This window comes from Macaca fascicularis, chromosome 7, assembly GCF_037993035.2.
Source record: "Macaca fascicularis isolate 582-1 chromosome 7, T2T-MFA8v1.1".
NCBI lineage: Eukaryota > Metazoa > Chordata > Mammalia > Primates > Cercopithecidae > Macaca > Macaca fascicularis.
The window spans coordinates 100,492,848-100,512,672 of record NC_088381.1 but is presented as its reverse complement, the minus strand read 5'-3'; the positions used below and the strand labels follow the sequence as shown (position 1 = coordinate 100,512,672).

General features: G+C 36.8%; 1 protein-coding gene across 6 annotated transcripts in view; it reads right to left on the bottom strand.

Annotated features, from left to right (window-relative positions):
- Nucleotides 1–19,825, bottom strand: part of AKAP6 (A-kinase anchoring protein 6) — a 527,913-nt gene that overhangs the window by 136,625 nt on the left and 371,463 nt on the right. For all 6 annotated transcript variants that reach the window (XM_015453690.4, XM_073997217.1, XM_005561045.5 and 3 more), the window contains one exon: nucleotides 12,980–13,100. In XM_015453690.4, coding sequence (XP_015309176.3) covers nucleotides 12,980–13,100 — 121 coding nt within the window. The remainder of the gene's footprint in view (nucleotides 1–12,979; nucleotides 13,101–19,825) is intronic.

Sequence of the window (19,825 nt, the reverse complement as noted above, 5' to 3'; positions counted from 1 at the left end):
AAAACGAAAATGTAGGAGAAAGTTTCAAAAGTGTTTCAGCCCTCTCCTGGTATTAGAGTAGTGACATTTAATTTTTAAATTTCCATATTCTGAATTAGCTAGCTATAGCTTTGGGAAGATAAGTCACTCTTTTACTCTCTCTTTCTGTCTCTTGCTCACTCTCTCTCTCTCTCTCTCTCTCTTTCTCTCTCATGTGCACGTGTCTCTCCCTCTCATCATAAACTTGGACTAAAAAGCCAGCCCAAGTCCAAGTCCCTTCTTGTCTTCCTCACCCGCTTCTGACTACCTTCTCAGAAGCACACGCTCATCTGAAGTCATATCTAATTTTCTGCAATGAATGTGTCAATAAACTCTTCTGCCAACTGTGGTACAAGTACAAATTGTGCTTCTATACCTACCATTTCTAATTACTGTTCATATTCACCTACATCCATTACCTGATTTTTAGATTTCACATTTGCACAGCACATGTTACCTTCACATGTATAAATAATCATACCCGTATGTATCTAAATATTCAAGAATACACCAGAGAATACTATGGTTTGAGAGGCTGGAGACTAGCCATAGAGTTATGGTGATTAGTTGTAGATTTTTGTACCATTTATGTCTCAGATATGGGTGTCTTTGTCCTTCCCTTCCTCTCAGCCTTTTTCTTTCCCTACCACTTTCTCTTTCTCCCTGATATCAACCTGGCCAAGCCTGAGTACTCTTGGTATTAGGAACTGTCTTTACTGCACTTTGGTTTTGCAAGGAGAGAAACTTTTGTTTTATATATAACATAAAAGAACATAAAGCTTTACATTCAATTATCACAGCATAAAAATAGTTTTGTTGAAAAATTAATAAATTGATAGCATAGTTCTGATTAATAGAGTTTAATTAACTATCAAATAAGCCTTGTTGAAAATATGTGTTTCAACATATATTTATTGAGTTTCTATTATGTGCCAGGCACTGTGCTTGGCACTGGAGATATATTAATAAACAATCAATAAATAGATAAGAACCCTCCACCTGTAGTGTGAAGTCTAACAAAAAATATAATCAATCATTCTTAAATGTGGCCTATAAAGTCCATATTTATGATCATTATTTTAAAATATGCTTTTAATTAATAAACAAGTATTCACAGCTAAATAATCCCCAAGAAGAACTTTCTCAGGGAGGCACTTTTGAGTACTAAAAGGGATAATACTGTTATAATGAAGGTTGTAAAATCCAATATGCCAAGATTTATAACATGGAAATGTGCTCCAGACTGAAACTTGGCATATATGAAGGAATTTTGTACAGTTATTTATATATGCATTATTTAAATGTCTTGGGACTATAGCATATCTGATTCAAGGAATCTGGCTTCATTCAAATTCGATCTTGGTGAAAGATTTTTTTTTAATTAAATAAGTTAATACTTTGTATACGTGTATATATGTATACACACGTAAATATATGTGAATAAACACATTTTATGTATGTGTACTTCCTCCACAAACTTCCCAGCTTTTTTTTTTTTTTTTTTTTTTTGTGACGGAGTCTTGCTCTGTCACCCAGGCTGGAGTGCAGTGGCCGGATCTCAGCTCACTGCAAGCTCCGCCTCCCGGGTTCACGCCATTCTCCTGCCTCAGCCTCCTGAGTAGCTGGGACTACAGGCGCTTGCCACCTCGCCCGGCTAGTTTTTTGTATTTTTTAGTAGAGACGGGGTTTCACCGTGTTAGCCAGGATGGTCTCGATCTCCTGACCTCGTGATCCACCCGTCTCGGCCTCCCAAAGTGCTGGGATTACAGGCTTGAGCCACCGCGCCCGGCAACTTCCCAGCTTTTAAGGCTAAAATGAGATGACAAGGGGAGTATTAAAATTCACACATTTTCTTTATGTAAATGTCTATAAGCATATGGAATCAACTACTTAGGAAAGCAGCTGAAATAGTAAGTTTAGATGAGTTTCAGTAGGGTATAGCTATCCTTCTGGAGAAAGGCTAGAGCTCTGTGGTTTGAGAAACTTTAGAAGTGAAATTGAAATAAACCCAAAGGCCATAAGAGCGTTAGCCTCATTGTTTCTTTCCTAGCTTGCATGTGTGTGTCTGTGTGTCTGTGTGTTTTGTGTCTTACGTAAATGAATCAAGCTTCAGCAGGAAGACCACTCCTTCCTTCTTTGCTTACCCCAGTGTGCCTCATTAGGGATGGAGTGTCACAGAAGTGCTTAGTTTAACAATGTATGAGAGTTTCACAAATGCCCACATTATTAAAAATATGGTTAGGAAGGCTCTTGTTTCTGAGAACTGAAATTGCTTCCTCAACAGGACTAGAAAATGGTTTTTCTGAAAATGATATTCCTATAGAGCATCTCTCCATGGGGACCCTCCTTCAGTAACTTCCTTTGGCATAACAGGATCCAGGAGGTTGCATCCTCTGAGGGCAATGCTGCCTTTAGTGCATCTTCCAAAAAGCATAAATATTTTCATCCTTAGCTTTCCTGAATCTAACAAAATGCAGGAGGCCCCAGTGAGGCTCAGCATGGCAATACTTCCCCAGGGTATTGAGGTGCTTCAGAAAGTTTGGGGGCTTTCACAGAACAGCCTGATGATTAGCTAAAGAGCCAACCCAAGTCTATCACCTTTTCTTTGCAGATATACCATCTAACATTTCTTTCTTCTATCTTAGCACAAAAAGCTTATATAGAGGGAGGAAATAATGTTCTTGCAAGAATCTACCTGTTGTAGAGAAGACGTTGGGGCAACAATGAGCAGGCAAGCAAAAGACCATGAGCATTGCAGCCACCCAGACTGGGTTCAAACCCCAACTTACTTAGTTCTTGTGGTAGTTATTAGTACTGCTCAACAAATATTTCTAGCTTTCCACATTTCAGGCACATAGTAGGGCTGCATTTCCCCCATCTACTTTGAAGTTGGTTGTGGCCATGCAATTAGTTCTGGCCAAAAATTTTGAGTGGAACTGATGTGTTTCTTTCAGGTAGAAGGCTTAATGGCCAGAGTGAGACCCGCCAGAGCTCCCTTTTCTCTCTTCCATAGTAAGGGAATATTTAAGAGGGTGGCTGCTCCATTAGCCTAAGTCTTAGAGTGAGGACAATGCCAAGCAGAGCCAATAGCCAACCTGTGGTGGACATGTAGTAGGCATGAGAAATAAATCTTTGCAGTTTTAAGTCTCTGAGATTTGGGGCATATTTGTTATCTTGGCATACCCTAGCCTAACCTGACTAAGGAACTAGTTCTGTGCCTTTTAGGCTAGCCTCCTAACTTCTTTATGTTTTTGGCTCAGGGTCTATGAATTAATGAAAATAATCAAGATCCCTGCGAGCATTAAATAAGATAATGTGAATGGGGCACTGACACAATCAAATTTATTAGTAAAATCTTACTATTTGACAAGTTTCTTTCTCCCTCTATCCTATGCCCATCTCAATACCACACAAACAGGTTCACATATACATACACATAAACACACTTCTCTTTTTATCAAATGTTGAAGAATCGTTTTTGTTCCCTTTTCTAGATTTCTTCTCTCTACCCACTCTCTTCCCTTACCAATGCCTTTCTATTTTAGCTAGATATTAAAATTGATATTTAATTCAATATCATTATCCTGCCCCTTCCCCACAGAATATCTGCATTCAGTAGAGTGCATTCTTCTTTACCCCAAATAAATGAATCTTGAGAATGGGATTACAGGCAGTATGGTCAGTTGGTAATGGAGCTAGTTGGGTTGGAGAATTTCCTAATACTCCAAATTCATATCCCTTGGACAAGCACAAATCTACTTCCTTCCAAAGTTAGACAATGTTATGAGATAAGGACATAAAGGAAGTTAATGAGTTTATGTGTGAAAGCACTATGGGAAAGCTTTTCCCTTGGGACTTACCATCTATTCTGAACAGGTACCAGGACTTCTTTTGAAATAACTGAAACGTTACCTAGGTACCTTTTAGCTCCACATTCCTGCTTTAGGAATACATTCAAGAAGTTATAATAAACTATACAAACTAGAATGATGATAAAGACAAATTATTTAGACTAAATAGCATATGTATCTTATACACTTCCTTGTGGTTATAATTATGATAACCAATGCCTTCCTGATGTAATTACATAGAACATTAAGCCTATCATTTATCTTTTTTATATTAATACCCCTTTGTCAATGATAATACTTGGTTTTCATCTCTAAACTTTGATACTCTTTTTTTTTTTTTTAAATTTATTTATTTATTTTTTTGAGACGGAGTCTGGCTCTGTCACCCAGGCTGGAGTGCAGTGGCTGGATCTCAGCTCACTGCAAGCTCCGCCTCCCAGGTTCACACCATTCTCCTGCCTCAGCCTCCCGAGTAGCTGGGACTACAGGCGCCTGCCACCTCGCCCGGCTAGTTTTTTGTATTTTTTAGTAGAGATGGGGTTTCACCGTGTAAACAAAATAAATAACCCCATTCATACCATAGCTGTCTGTAAAGTTTAATCACACATCATATAATTTTTTGCCAGCCTAAAACCAGATTAGCCCCAATATGAATATAACCACTAAAGAGAAGTAATTTAAAAACAGGGCATGCTAAAAAGCAGGTGAGGGCCACTGCTATGAAGTCACTGACCTGAAACATATACATAGTATTGAGTAGTTCAGGAGCCAAAGATGGCAGTGATCCAAAAACTCTTTCTTATTAGAAATTTAAATGTTCCTCTAATTTCTTTTCTAGAAACTAGAAAGAAATCTACAAATATCTGGGGCTAAAAGAAAAGCTATCAGGTTAACAAAAGAGTGAATACTATACATTCCCATCTAATTAAGTAAGTCACTTTTCAAAAAATTAAAGGCTGAAATTTTTTGCAACTTAATCCAAAATTTTATTAGCAAACTCTAATTATTATCCTGATTGGAAGTCATAAAATCTCCCAAACAGGTCAACTAATTTAAGTGCTATCTGTAATCATTTGGATTTTAACATGATGGTTATTACTTATTACCCTGAAACCAAGCAGCACAATGAGATATTGATTACTTTTAACCTTTAGATCCAAGGATTCAAGAAAGGTCAGAGAAGGGGAATATTCTACCTCTCTTGGCTGGCAAAGGGATAGCCTTCAGGAGAATTCAAATGATTCCCATTGGCCAAGTACATCCAAGATTAGTTTATTCTCTAGGCTAACAAGAAATGATGATACTTTTAAAAATAACACTCGGCACATATTTAGTGAGCATTACCTTTATATAACCAACGGCTTCAGATGTGCTTCACATCACAGCAAGTCTCAGATTGTTAACCCTTTACCAAGTTTTGTTTGTGGAAGCCTCTTTTTTGAAATGAGATAGTAAATATAGGAGCATTTGTTGGAATAAACTTATCTCATTGAACTCAGAATTCTTAGCAGATTCCAAAAGGCTGAATACAATCATTGGCCACTGTTGGCCACTAGCATTTCTTTTGGTTTTCTTTTTCCATGACAGCATTTAGAAATATTTTTCACATTTGTGCTGCTAAAAGCAATGAGTCCTAGGTAGGGTCCAGCAGAATTACAGGCAAGAGAAACATAACTGTTATGTGTTAGATTAATTTGCAGAACACTTGGCATTATTATTGCCAAGTCGTCAAATTGTTCCAAGTTGTTCCGGAAGGTTGTTATTAATAGTATGTTTTCTGAGGAAAGTTCTGTCTACTTTTGGAACTGCATTTCTGTTGCCAAGGAAACTCCTTTAAGCACAGTTTTCTAGGAGCACACTGCTGCTTTTGTTTGCCAGTGTCCTATTCATATCATCTAAGTAAGCGTTTTACGTGCTCCAGCCTTCAGTCCCAAATGTTGAAGTTTTAGCCCATTTAAGTTGCTTTTTCAAACATAGCTAATGGCTGCTATGATTTCCCTCTCTCCCTTTCTCTCCCCTCACTCTCCACTCTCCATCCAAGCCCCCCTCTCCCCGCCTTCTTCCGACTCTGCCTCCAACATGCCCAACTCTTACTATTCAAGTTTTATTTTTTTAAACAGTTGCATTAGGGCAGATAGTTTTCACAAGTTTTTGATAAATTAACTTTAATTTGAATAATAATTCCATAGGTTGTAGCATTAGTCCTTCAAGTGTTAATTATCTTTTCACTCTAAAATTAATGTACTCATTTCCTACTGACTCCTCTACCCCATTTATTGAAGTGCTGAGGAAAACATGTCATTGAGTCCTGAGCCAGCCCTGTTGTTGTGATTAAGCGTGGTCACATGGCCCATCTCTGCCAAAAGGAGGGCCCTGAGAAAAGGTGACAAAGACAGTGATTTCCTGTCAGCAAAGAGTACGACAGGGCTGTCTAGAAGTGATGCAAATGAGGGGAACTTTCCCCACGGCTTGTTTGATCCACTCTAGGCCAGAGCCAGCCAGGCCAGGGAGAGAAAGAGCAGCACAATGCCTCAGAGGCCAGCCCAGAGAGCCAACGCACCTTCCGGACAGTAGCTCACCCGCTAGAGACAAAAACTGCTGGCGGGGCTTCCCTTCCTTGCCCCTCCACACACAGAGCCAACTATTTCTTGGCATCCTATTCTCTTAACATCTTTTTTTTTTTCTTTTTAAAGAAGTGATTCAAATAGGAATTACAGGCTCCAGCATGAACAGTGTTTCAAACGTTGTTGAGAAACCACATTCATCTACTTTTTCTTCCTCTAAACATTTTCAGGATAAGTTTTGCCCTCTCTCAAAAAAAGAAAAAAAAAAGGAAAAAAACATATTCAAGTATTCATAGCAAACACCGATTCATCAAAGCTGAAATTAATATGACAGTTAATCTAAGGAGTTTTCAAACTTTAATAAAAATAAAACAACAAATTCATTTCTAGATAAGCAGTAGAGACAATCTATGTCTTTCCATTCTGATCACTTTTTAAATGACTAGATAATGTTATTTGAAATATTATAATGAATTTAAGCATATTCTTCTTATCTTAATGGAGTTTTAATCTAACATACAATTAAACTATACAATTAATCTACCAGGAAAAGAGGTAAAAAATTATCATTAAGTTCTTGTGCCTGATATATCTAGTACGTTTTTACCTTGGCTGCTTCAATAACTGTAATTTGTTTCATTTTGAACATCAGGGTAGAGATGTAACACTCAACACCGAAATTCCAATATAAGGCCTAATTAACAGAATTTAATTTTTTGACACAGTCCTTCTATTCTATACACCACCATGTGAATTTTTTTTAAAAAGTTAATGAATTTTCTTCTATTTCAAGTCTAGCTACTGCGACCTGGACCATGAACCAACCTAACATTACACTTTCAGGAGCTCAAGTTTAGTCATAAGAATATCAAATCACATCTGAAATTAGTTAGATCAATTTGGTCCAGAACAAAATAAAAGAGAGCTATTCCAGAAGGCTGAAATGTGTGAATTTATAAAATACACGAATAGTGTGATTAATCTGTTTTCTGTGATCAGTCCATATCTATGACAACATCATTTTGATATCAATAGTTATAAAATAGCAAGTCAACTATGTTCCATTTTTCTTCTTGCACTCTATATTTCCTATTTCTCAGAATTTCTATTTCTATTCCATACATATTTATATTTAATAATTATTATGATTAGAAATTTATTTACCATACCATTCTAAGCCCTTATATTTAAAAAAAAAATCCTAAAAGAAAATGTTTTCACATCTAAGTATCAAAACAAAATTTCTTCAAAGGAAGTTATATCTCTTTTTCTTATAGAGAGTATATATTTTGCAGTTGGACACATTTCCCTCTTTGCTTTCACGACCAGGAAATTCAAAATATAACACTGGGATCACGTTTTAGTAACTTTATAGGGCTTTACAGTTTATATACAGGCATATTAACTCTTCTTACAGATGCAACTTCTAGTCTATGTATATTTTCTCCAGTGTGATTTGTATTTATATTTTTAAAATATTTGTATTATTTTTGTGTTGATTCTTAGAAATAACCTTAAATTCATAGCAGGGTAAAAATGTAATTGATCTGTTTAGTAGCCATGGTATTATATAAATGAATGGCCCTTTTCCTTTTAAACAGAGGGCATGTTTGGACTTCTATGAATGGAGCCATATGAGTAACTAACCTTCAAAATTAAGTACAAAATCTTTAGTATAAATTATCTGAAAGTACAAGGGTCTTAGTTGAATTGGATACTTATTTAGTAGTATTTTAAGCTGGGAGAGTTATTTTTAACCCTTTATAAATCATGTACAAATCATGTTGCTTGACAACGGGGATATGTTCTGAGAAATGTATATCCCTGCTATAATCTCTCCTTTTCTCCCCACCTCACTTTCTGCTCTCTTTCCAATCAGTGTTTCATGATTTTGTCACTGTATGAACATCCTAGAGTGTACTTAGATAAACCTAGATGATAGAGTAGATGGTAGAGACTACTACACATCTTGGCTATATGGTAGAACCTATTGTTCCTAGGCTACAAACCTGGACAGCATGTCACTATACTGAATACTGTAGGCAACTGTAACACAATGGTAAGTATTTGTGTACCTAAACATAGAAAAAGTACAGTAAGAATATAGTATTATAACCTTATGGGACAACCATTGCATATGTAGTCCATCATAGGCCAAAAATCTTGTTATGCGGCCCATGACTGTAATCTAATATTTTATTGATGAGGAGCAGGTAAGCTATCATTCAAGGAACAAATCTATAAGTGGGGTGTTTCAGTGAGCTTCATACTATCTGAAAACTCGTGTTCAATTATAACAATAATCACCGGGCTGCAACTTCTGAATTTGGCCCTTCAAATTAACCCTTGGAGTCTGGAACTCCATACTAACATAGCATCACTAGGAGGTCTGTCATCTGTGCTCTGTAGGTAGCAGCAAACTGGCAGTCCTTTGTGCATAGGTAAGGAGTCCCTGATAGGGTACACCCTCACCATACTACAAAGTCAGCTGTAGCTGCTGGGGAGGACAGTGCAGCAGCAACAGCAGCAGTCTGAGCTACAACTCTCCAATCGTTGAAATGCTTCTAGGTCACTCAGTCTATAACACTTAGAGGATGGGGGAGGAGGTGTCGTGAGCTTCCCCAAGCCTAAGAATAATGCCACCTTTGATCTGTAGAAATGAAAAAATGGAGCTTTTCCTTCACAAGTGGGTTTTAAATATTTCTCCATTAATAGTTAATGCACATGCAGACCAGCAGAGTGACAGCTCCCTGTGATTATGAATTCTGGCATCGTAACTCTAGTCCAAATAGGAGCTGAACTTTCAAAATCATAGTGGTTACTTTTGACAAATTAAATTGTCCTACTTAGGAAGATAGGAGGAATGAAGAGAAAGAAAGTGAGAGAGTGGGTGCAAATTTTTCTTCGAGGTAATTCTCAGGTTGAGGAAGAAAAAATGAGAAAAGACTACATTGGTGTTTTCTAGGCTGACGATATTGACAATGTTTGTTAGAAAATAGATATAGAAGGCTCCTATTCAGAGGTAAAGCAAGACAGATAAGGGGGAAGGGAAGTCATTGGCAGTATAACTCACTGTCTCAAAACAAAGAAGTAGATTTAAGGGGATGGTTAGTTTTTAATAGGAATTAGGTTGCTTGAGACTGCAGTTTAAAATTAACTCAAAAAATGGTCTTAAATTTCTAACAATATAAAAATAACAAGAAATAGTTTAAATAGAAAGTCCACTTTATAGCTTAAGGTTTCTGAATTATGTCAAGTTGTACTAATGTAGTCTTTGCCCATTAAATCCAATTATTTGTCTTTATAAATTCCTTGTATGTTTTGCTGGCTTTGGATAGCCTAAATATCACAATAGATGCTCTACTCAGGATATCTGCTGAGTGGATAATCTAGGGTTTCTGTATTTCATACAATCTGTAGTTTCATATTTAGGAGGTAAAGCTAGCTGATTTTCTAGTGGAGACCAGGATATAAAAATATATAGGTAAAGTCAGGAAGGTAATGCATAATGTTGAAAAAGCTAAATAAGCTTCACTCTCACTGACTAGCATCTTACTAGATTTTATCTAACCTGACATTTCTAAATGCATACCTTGGGGATCAACCTAGGACTCTGTAAGTGCATGAGTCAGGGTTTGGGCATAAATACTCCAGGAAAGGAGTTGAGTGATGAAACACAGAGAGCCACCGATGGAGAGAAGAACAAAGGTTTTAAATGCTGTAATAGAAGTAATAAAGATTCAGTCCTGCTCTGTAGTTTCCTAGGATTTTTGCCATCAGTTGGCTGAAGATCTCCCTTAAAAGTTTCACTTCATCCTTTTCATTAATACCAGGGATGATGAGCTTCATTTTCATCCTTGAGTTTTAAACTCACAACTGTTGGTTCAATATCAGCTATATAAGGTGTTTGTTCAATAATGTATACAGTACAAGTTTAAGGCATTTTCCTTGGTGTTATATAAGTATTTTAAAAAACAAAGATGGTATAGATATGTTGAGATTGACTGGGAAATGCTGTAAAATGGGTTGGGAAGTCTTGAGTTGTCACAATGACTGGGGAACATGAAGAGTAAATGTTCTGTAGTGTTAAAGACAGGCCCACAAACTGAAAAAAAAAAAAAAAAAAAAAAAAAATGTTTTGCCCTAAATGTCAATGGTGCCCTTAATAAAAAATCTTGATAAAGCACTGGTATCTTTTGGGGTCAACAAATAAAAAGATTAGAGATAAATAAGGTAGTCTCAAATTGTATTTAAAACCTAGCAAGGCCTGGGCACCAATTGAAGAGCTTTATTCCTTCAGGTATCTCTATGATCAACAGACCATAAATACCCCTTTCTCAAGGCATCAGTTCAGTTGATTCCTGGAAAAACAGATTAGAATAGAGGAATAGGATATTGAAAATATTGACCTAACCTGGAAATCCCTGAGGATTCCTGGGAAGACATGAAATTAATTCTTCTCATCAGTTTTTCTAATTTAGGAGCCACCTGAAGTTCTACACGACTCCTCAGTCAATATCCTCAGGATTATTCTGGAGGCTTCCAAGCCTCCGGAATAATTTGGGAGCGCACATAAAGAAAGACCCTACAGACTTGCAGCATTTTCTACTGGTTTCTAACTCAATCTTTAATTTTGCTTATAAGCCAAATGCAAAGTTAGTGCTGGTCTAATGAGCAGAGCTATGTTAAGCACCTAAAAGCAGAAGAATGGTGACAGGACGTGAGTCACAAATGAAAAATCACAGTACAGAAAATGTTTGGAAAAATACTATAACCCAGAAGTTCTGAGTGGGTGGAATAATGGTCTTCGATATGCCAGAATGGGAATTTTCAGGCAAAGCACTTATAAGGAAACCGCAAGAAAAAGAAGACTGCATTTTTGTTCAATGATTTCCTATTAATTGTGATGTAAATTATATGAATGTGATTTTGACAAAGAATAGCACTGTTTCTGAAAAAATAGTGGCTTATGTGCAAAATACAAAATGCATCAAGAAGAAAAGAAATGTTATTTGGCACCATGAGTGCAATAAAGTCCGAGATAATGGCTTATGGTTAGGTAACCTTTTATATTTTTCCCGTTTGGCTCAATTTTTAATACTTAAGTCTTAGGGATAAAATATTTTTCTATCACTAAATTAATATAGATTTATACACGTTTTCATATGCAATTCCTGATCCTGATGTGAAATGTGAAGTCATCTAGTTTTAGCTAAATTCGGTTGAGACTGTTACCGTAACAATATGTTATGCCAGAAGATATATTAGATAGCTGTGTTGTTAATGTGGACAGCTATCCATCCAGGAAACAGCTAACAGTCAACAAACTCAATTAATGTTGGACTGAATTCTTTAGAGAATAAAATGTCCCCATTTGCTGGGTCCCTGGGGAGCTTATATCTTCTCTTAACTGAGATGATTCCTAGGGGACACTAATTAAAGTCAACCAGACTCTTGAAAAGTACAAATATCTCTCTTTAGGGGAGCTAAAAGTTAAAATAATTTATTAATGAACGGTAATTTAAAATGATAACATTGAAGAAGAAAGAAGGCAACTTTTATTTGACCTTGAATGTACTTCTTATTCTATAAGAAATTTTAAAAACTAGAGGGTAGTTGTTTCTTGTCATTATACTGTTGCTGATTCTGTGGTTAGTTATTAATTTTATTTTTTATGATTCACAATCTGCTCTTTGAAATATGCCATATGCTCAAAGCAATTCAAGGATGACAACTGTCAGAATTACTCCAATAAAAATTGCCTAAATGAGGAAGATTTACTGCAGTCTGATATTTCAGTGGAAAGTCCCTCTTCCCTCCCCCTGACAGCTTTTTCAGATACTGTGAATCCTGCATCCATTTTTTTAAGGCAAAATCACATGATTGGTTTTTAACTGCTAAGACTATTTAAGTAGAATTGGTAAAATACAGTAGGTTAAGGGTGGATTAGCAGACATGGAAAACAATATAGATAGTTATTAGATGGATTGCCTGCAATCAATACATGAGTTTCAAGCCAGTTTTCTTAAATCACATGGAAATGTATTGACGTAATACGACAACGTCTGCTCTATGTATCACTAATAAACATTAAATTGGATGAACGCTGTAATTTGGCAGCAGCAAGCCAAACCAAAGGCAAATTTCTTTTTTCCCTGGGAAGATCTGAGGGGTAGATAGAATCCACCTGAGTGCTCCAATCGTACCACGTTTTGTTAAATGTTACTAGTCCATTTATCCTTCATTTTGTTTCAGTCTATTTATGAATGCAGTTTCATTTACTGCTATTCATCTTGAAGATAAATCTTTGTCCTTCTATAGAATTACAGCAAATAGAATGTGATAAAGGGAACTTTCTTGCAATTATGATGTCGGTGCAGCCTGTCAGCACACAAGGGATGGAAATGAGTTTGGGGACAGGGAAGGGAATTCTAATAGACACCATGATACATACAATGAACGAAAAGATATCCTGAGAGACAGAGAGACTTGTCAGGCTAATCAGATCTTCCACAGCAAGGTAAAGGCAGGAAGGGTAGCTCTAACCTTGTAAAGATGCTGCTGCTGCTCCTCTGACATCATCAGGTCGTGGCTGTCCATCACAAGGGACTCCATGTCAATCAGCCAATCCCAGAGCTCCTGATATTCTGAATCAAAGTCCAGAAGCCTGAAGATAAGGCATAAAATGTAGTACACATAAATACAGTGTAGTTGTTAAAATCTCATATTAGAATAATATATTCTTGAAAACCCATGATGTTCCTAGTGATATCTACAAAAAGAGAAGAGAAAATTTCTATGTTGTTACACAGTGGGCAAAATAGAAACTCAAACCTGCGACACAGCCACCTCTTAGATTGTGAAAACATAATATGCAATTCCAGTGCTCATATCTGAGACATGTTATGGCTATTTCCATTTTCTAACCCTTTCTGAGGATTTGCAGCACTTGAACAAAATGATCACCACCGCATCCTTAAAAAAGAGCCCTGCCATTTAATAGACTGGGAAATACAGAGTCAGTGACTTGTAGAAGGTTACATGGTCCCAAATTTTGGGTAAGAACAGCACCCTCAAAATTTGAACCCCTTTCCCCTCTACTAGATTTTCTATGGGTATTACATCTAACAGATTTATGATTAAGAATAACAATTTAACTAATTTCTCTATAATGATCACTATCAGATCCAAATATATTGATATATACTATCAGATCCAAAATATTATTTTCACTGGGAAATCTCTCAATCATTTATCTGTCCCTCTGCTGTCTATCTGCCTATCTCTGCGAACACATATCCTACATTTATTGTTATGGATGAGTAGTCAGCATTTCAGTTTAACACTCAGAGATAGGCTTGAGTGACTCTGGTAAGCCAGTGAGAACCAGTGGCGGATCCAGTATTAGACAGGTGTTCCCCACAGACATGTAGGAAACAAAGGTAAGGACAGGAAGTCAAAACAATGAATCTTTGAATAGCCAGCAATCATTAAAATTCAAAGGAGGATCACTATGGTTTTCAACAAAATAAATCATTAGAATAAGGAGCTTAAAAGGATTAATGTGATTCTCTATTGAAAGCCTGGTGAATAAGTAAAGCCCAGATTCTTCTAAAACACTGTGATCTGAAAATGAAAGTACAGAATGAAAAACTATAACTTTGTCCTTTATCCCCAAAATCATCCCACTAAAAGAAATCCTACAGTCTTGTCAAATTGTAACTGAGCAAAACCCTATCAGTACTAATGAGGCAGCAGCCTCAGGTACGAATCTGAATTTTTCAGTTGAGTATTTTATTACTACCTGTTCCTTTCTCTGTACATTAAATGACTGCTTTCCATGAAAATATAAATCCACTTTTAATAACTTGTAATTTAATCTTAATAGATCTGTCAAAAAATTTAAGGTGTGCCTGGTGATGGGGGTGAGGGGGAATAGATCTAGGATTGTCTATTTTATTTTAATTACTTTATCATAATTATAAAGATCCCTGATTAGAACTACAAGCACCTAAGGGCAAGGATCAACACTGGCTAACATGTGGAGTTTATTAATCAATTTTTACTGAATGCCAATGATGGGTATAGTTGATATACTTAAAACCTTTAGTAAGGCTATGGTGGCCTAGAGCAGTGTTTCTGAAACTAAAACGTGCATACAGTGCAACTGATCATCTTGTTAAAAAGAAGATATTGATTCAGTAACTGTTCTAGGGTGGGGCTTGAGATTCTTCCTTTCTAACAAGTGTTGGCAACACTGATGGTCCATGGACCACACTTTTTTTTTTTTTTTTTTTGAGACGGAGTCTCGCTCTGTCGCCCAGGCTGGAGTGCAGTGGCTTGATCTCGGCTCACTGCAAGCTCCGCCTCCCGGGTTCACGCCATTCTCCTGCCTCAGCCTCCTGAGTAGCTGGGACTACAGGCGCCCACCACCACATCCAGCTAATTTTTTGTATTTTTACTAGAGATGGAGTTTCACCGTGTTAGCCAGGATGGTCTCGATCTCCTGACCTCGTGATCCACCCGCCACGGCCTCCCAACGTGCTGTGATTATAGGCATGAGCCACCGTGCTGGGCCCATGGAGCACACTGAGTAGCAAGGACCTCCAGCATATATGTGAAATCTGAACTAGTATCCCATTTCAAAACACTAAAACAAAACAAAACGCAACCACTATAAAAGGGCCAAACAAAAAATAAATCATCTGATTTTCTTTATTGACTCTGTGACTAATAAGGAATAACTAATAAACATTTCCTTATGTGATAGGTATAACCATATGGAAATACTTCCTGAATTATGGTCACTATTTCTCTCTCCTTGCACCCTCCTATATTTTAACCATAAAGACAGAAAAGGTGGAATGCCACCCACAAAATTAGAAGAGTATATCATTCAAGGGATTATTAAAGCAAAGGGGAAAGGAAGAGAAAGCTCTTTCCATGTCAGAGGATTTGGAGAATAAAAAAGAATAAGGCAGGAGGAGCAGGTGCTCAGATGTGTGTTCTTCTCTCTCTCGGCCTAAGACCTAGAAAGGAGGCATGTGAAACAGGCTGGGAAAAAAGCCCAAAGCACAAGGATGTCAACTCCATTTCCTGGTCAGAACTCTGGGAGGAAATTGCCTCATACATTGTCCCCACAATAACCTGGAGTGGGGATGTTGTAGACAGAGAGAGATCTTTGGTTAGAATTCTCTTTGCTCTGTTGTTCTCTCATTCTCCCAAGAAGAGACTCCAAGGTTCTTGAGAGTTCAGCTGGTGAACTTGAAAGAGGCATTGTCATGACAACAAAGGCACAACGACGGCCTCTCTCCAACAAAAGGAGAGCCAGGTGGGTCTCTGAATCCAGACCACAGAGAGTTGGCAGGGTCAGTGAGGGCTGCGTTGAGACTTAGTCAGCAAGAAATACCACTGAGCCCCGACCAAGTCAAGAGGTAACAATATAAGCTAGACCAGCTACAGGCCTCTGTGGGAGGAAGCCTCATAATATCCTTGAAAAAACCCATTTCAATAAGCCCAGCCAGCCTGTACCTAAGCACTGTGTTAAGCCAGGGGACTCCACTGCACCCCAGAATTACAAGATCATGTAAATTCCTATATGTTCAGATGTCTTCTTGGAGAAAATAATGGAGACAATTAGAAAATCTGAAAAACAGGGCATTGATCCCAAGAGAGTATTTCCTAAAGAGAATGTTAATTTATTAGAGAGGCTATAATGTGTCTCAGAGCCTAAACTCTGATCTTAAAGCAAGTTTTCTTCTCGCTTTTCTAGGAAAGTGTGAGTGATCATAAAAATGATCAGTCAGCAAGAGAAAAGAAAGAAGCTTGTTTCTTTTTCATTCATGTGTACCACAGAAAAAGAAATTTTGATTATGACTAAGAAATTCAAAGAGAAGAGACGAATTTATTATCTTTGCATCCTCAGTGTCCAGCATAGTCCCTGGTGATTGATGATAAATGAATCTAGATAAAGAAACCAAAAACCTTCAGTAGGGCAAGAATGACTTCAGAAAAGCAGCATGTGTCAGCAGATATAATAGCATCTCATCGCCAAAGGCCAATACCAATACAACCAGTGCCATGAACAGGCTGCTTTACTCATTCTTTATGTGAGATTTTGTTTTTACTATATTAAAATGGTAAATTCACTTACTTAAAATGATTATATGTAGTAGATGTTAAATCAATGTTAATTGCCTTCCCCTTCCTTTCACCTCCTCCTCTTTTCTATAGTGAAAGATAAACAAAGGAGGTTTATGAACATGAGAATTATTAATGAATAGTTTTCAAATAAATTAAAAATACATAAAATAATAAAATGCTCTGAAGCATGGAAATTTTTTCACTGGCTTTTTAGCATGCATTTATATCTATTGAACTGTTTCCTTCTGTTATTCTCCTTATCATGGGCCTTGGAACAAAAGTCACTTAAGACTTTTTCTCAAACAGCCTACACTGGAGACCTGCAAGTAGCAAATGAACTTAATACAGATACTCACCCTTTATCCACTCTAGTTTGTTTTCATCCTAGCAGAGAATATTTAGATTTGATATTTGATTTGTTAGATACAAATGCCTTGGTACCACATTTTGTTTCATTGGTACACAATGAACACCAATGTCCTAAACAACAAATTCTCACAAAGTCTCAAAACAGAAGACAAAAACCTTTTTCTTAAAAGCATTGTGTGCCTGATTTCAGATTCTTGGCCATGTGTTAATCCACAAGTTGGAAAAGACCTGAAATTTTTCCACATTTACTGAAATCAAACATATAACAATGGCAAATCAAAGCCAGGTGCAGTGGCTCACACCTGTAATCCCAGCACATTGGGAGGCCCAGGCAGATAGATCACCTGAGGTCAGGAGTTTGAGACTAGCCTGGCCCACATGGCGAAACCCCACCTCTACTAAAAATACAAAAATTAGCCAGGCATGGTGGCACATGCTTGTAGACCCAGCTACTTGGGAGGCTGAGGCAGGCGAATTGCTTGAACCCAGGCAGCAGAGGTTGCAGTGAGCTGAGATCATGTCACTGTACTCCAGCCTGGGCGACAGAGCAAGACTCTGTCTCAAAAAAACAGTGGCAAATGAGAAATAAATTACTGAATTTCTTTGCAGGTCCTTTCTAAAGATTCTGAAATTACCACAATTTAATGTCCCCATTATTACAGGAAACTTCTTAAGGAAGGAAAGAGTTCACTTTCTTACGTTTATGTTACCTGCAAAGGCATGTTTTTTGAGTGATTTTATAAGACAATGTGCTCCAGGAAAAGTTCCAGCTACTCTACAGGAAAACAGAAAAGATCATGAACAAGTGAATTTATCAAGGGTAGGGCAGAACTAGTTAACAGGTCTATATTCCCTTGGAGAATATGCTGATTTTATCAGCTGAATTCAGAACCAGGATCTTCTCTTGAATTTCTAGTGACAACTGCTCTCATCTCTCTGTTTTGAAGGGAGAGAGGTGATTAAAACTGTGGCAAGTAGCTTATAATCTTATAGGAATACAAATAGAAGAACTATGAGTCCCTTTTGGAGGGACTTTCCTCATAAAATTTTCTTTGTAGTTATGCTTCGGTTTATGTCAAGGCAGTCACTCTCATTTGTAATCTCCTAGATGTTAAAAGGTCTGCTGGCATACCATTTTAATACTCTATGAATATGTTACAATTTCCATGAAAGTGTTATAAAGCAGATTCATATATACTCTATGAAAGTATTATAAAGCAAACATTTAACCAAAATGTATTCTTTCCGATACTTTTTATTTAAATTGCCATATACTCGATCTTAAATGGGTTCACAGTAAAAGAGTTGGACATTCTGATGTAGGTAGCTTAATCATGTTATGGGGAGAAAAAGTCTTCTAACTTGAAGTCAGTTTTTCTTAGACAAATATAGAAGTATAAATGTATTTGTTTTATAGTTTAAGGATCTAAACAGACAAGGGTATAGAGAAATAGATGTGCAAAATGTTTCTTTAGTGTTTAGTTTTAAGTTTGGGTTTAAGTACTATGGGCTCTAAGTATTTCACAGCATCTTGCCCACCATTTTACTTTGCCTTTTTAAGGTTAAAAAAGATTCTAGGGCTTTTATAAATAAATCAAATACTAACAACCTTATTTAGTATCATTTTTCTGCAGATTTGATGGTAATATATTACTTGTGAGGCCAGCATAGTTTAAGAAATAATCCTTCCTCTAAACCCTGATGGGAGTTATATTTGACTAGCTAAGTGTTTGAATACATAAATGCATTCAGCCTTTGGTATTTAAAGTGAGCATCATTAACTCAACATTTCAACTTAAACTTTGCTTAAACGATAAAGTTTCACCCAAGTGAAATCAATGGGAGGTGTGTGTGAATATATGAGGTTTCAACTGGGCTCACTAAGGAATTTTGATGAAAACAGACAACCAAATTAAGAAATCATTAAAATAGAGCAATTATTGTTTGAAAAAAATATGTAACACTAAAAGTCCTAAAAGTCCTCACAGGTTTTCTACCTAAGGCTGAGTAATCGTGTGTGTGTGTGTGTGTGTGTGTGTGTGTGTGTGTGTGTTTTGGGGCACTTAAGAATACATCTTTTGTATGCTTAATGTTAATTCACACTAAGACATCTAAAAACACCAGACTGGTTCCTGAAATACCACCTGTCTATATTGGGAGTTCTATTAAATGATCCAATTTTCCTAGCTTCTTTAGCATATTGATTCCTTCCCCAAATATTCACTAAGTGTTCGCTGTTCACATTATTTGCCTAGGAAAGTTTGCCTCTGGCTTTCAAAAAAGACATGTAAAAGAGTGTAACAAAATCTTGCAAAAATATAGTTTAAGTATTTTACTGAAGTAAAATACTAATAATAGATCAGAATTTCCCATCATCCTCTATTCCACGTGTCATCTAAGCACAGAAGGGAGATATAACAGTGATGCCTGTTATGTCTCCAATCATAATATCATCAAAGAATAAAATGTAGCTTTCCAGACATGGAATCTGATATGCACAGTTGCATGTAGAATCCCTTTCCACTCTAAACATATTAAAGTGTGGACACTAATTTACTATTTTGAATGAAAATTCATGAGCGACTTCCTCATGAGAAAAGCAGCCTGCCTTTGCCATTAATAAATAAAAAGGAATATGGAGTTCTTTCTAGCAGTAATTTCCTCAATTTTATATATACCCACATACATGTGAACATGTCTAAGAAAAATCAAATCAAGCCTACAAACTTATTAATAACTGGCCCTGCTTTCTCGTGGACCATCTGTCCACCAACACCTATTATTGAAATAAAAAGCATAAAGCACCAAGATAATCCATTAAAAATTCTAAGCAATGAGATAATCTATAACATTAGAAACATCAGTGTAGATTTCCGGGTG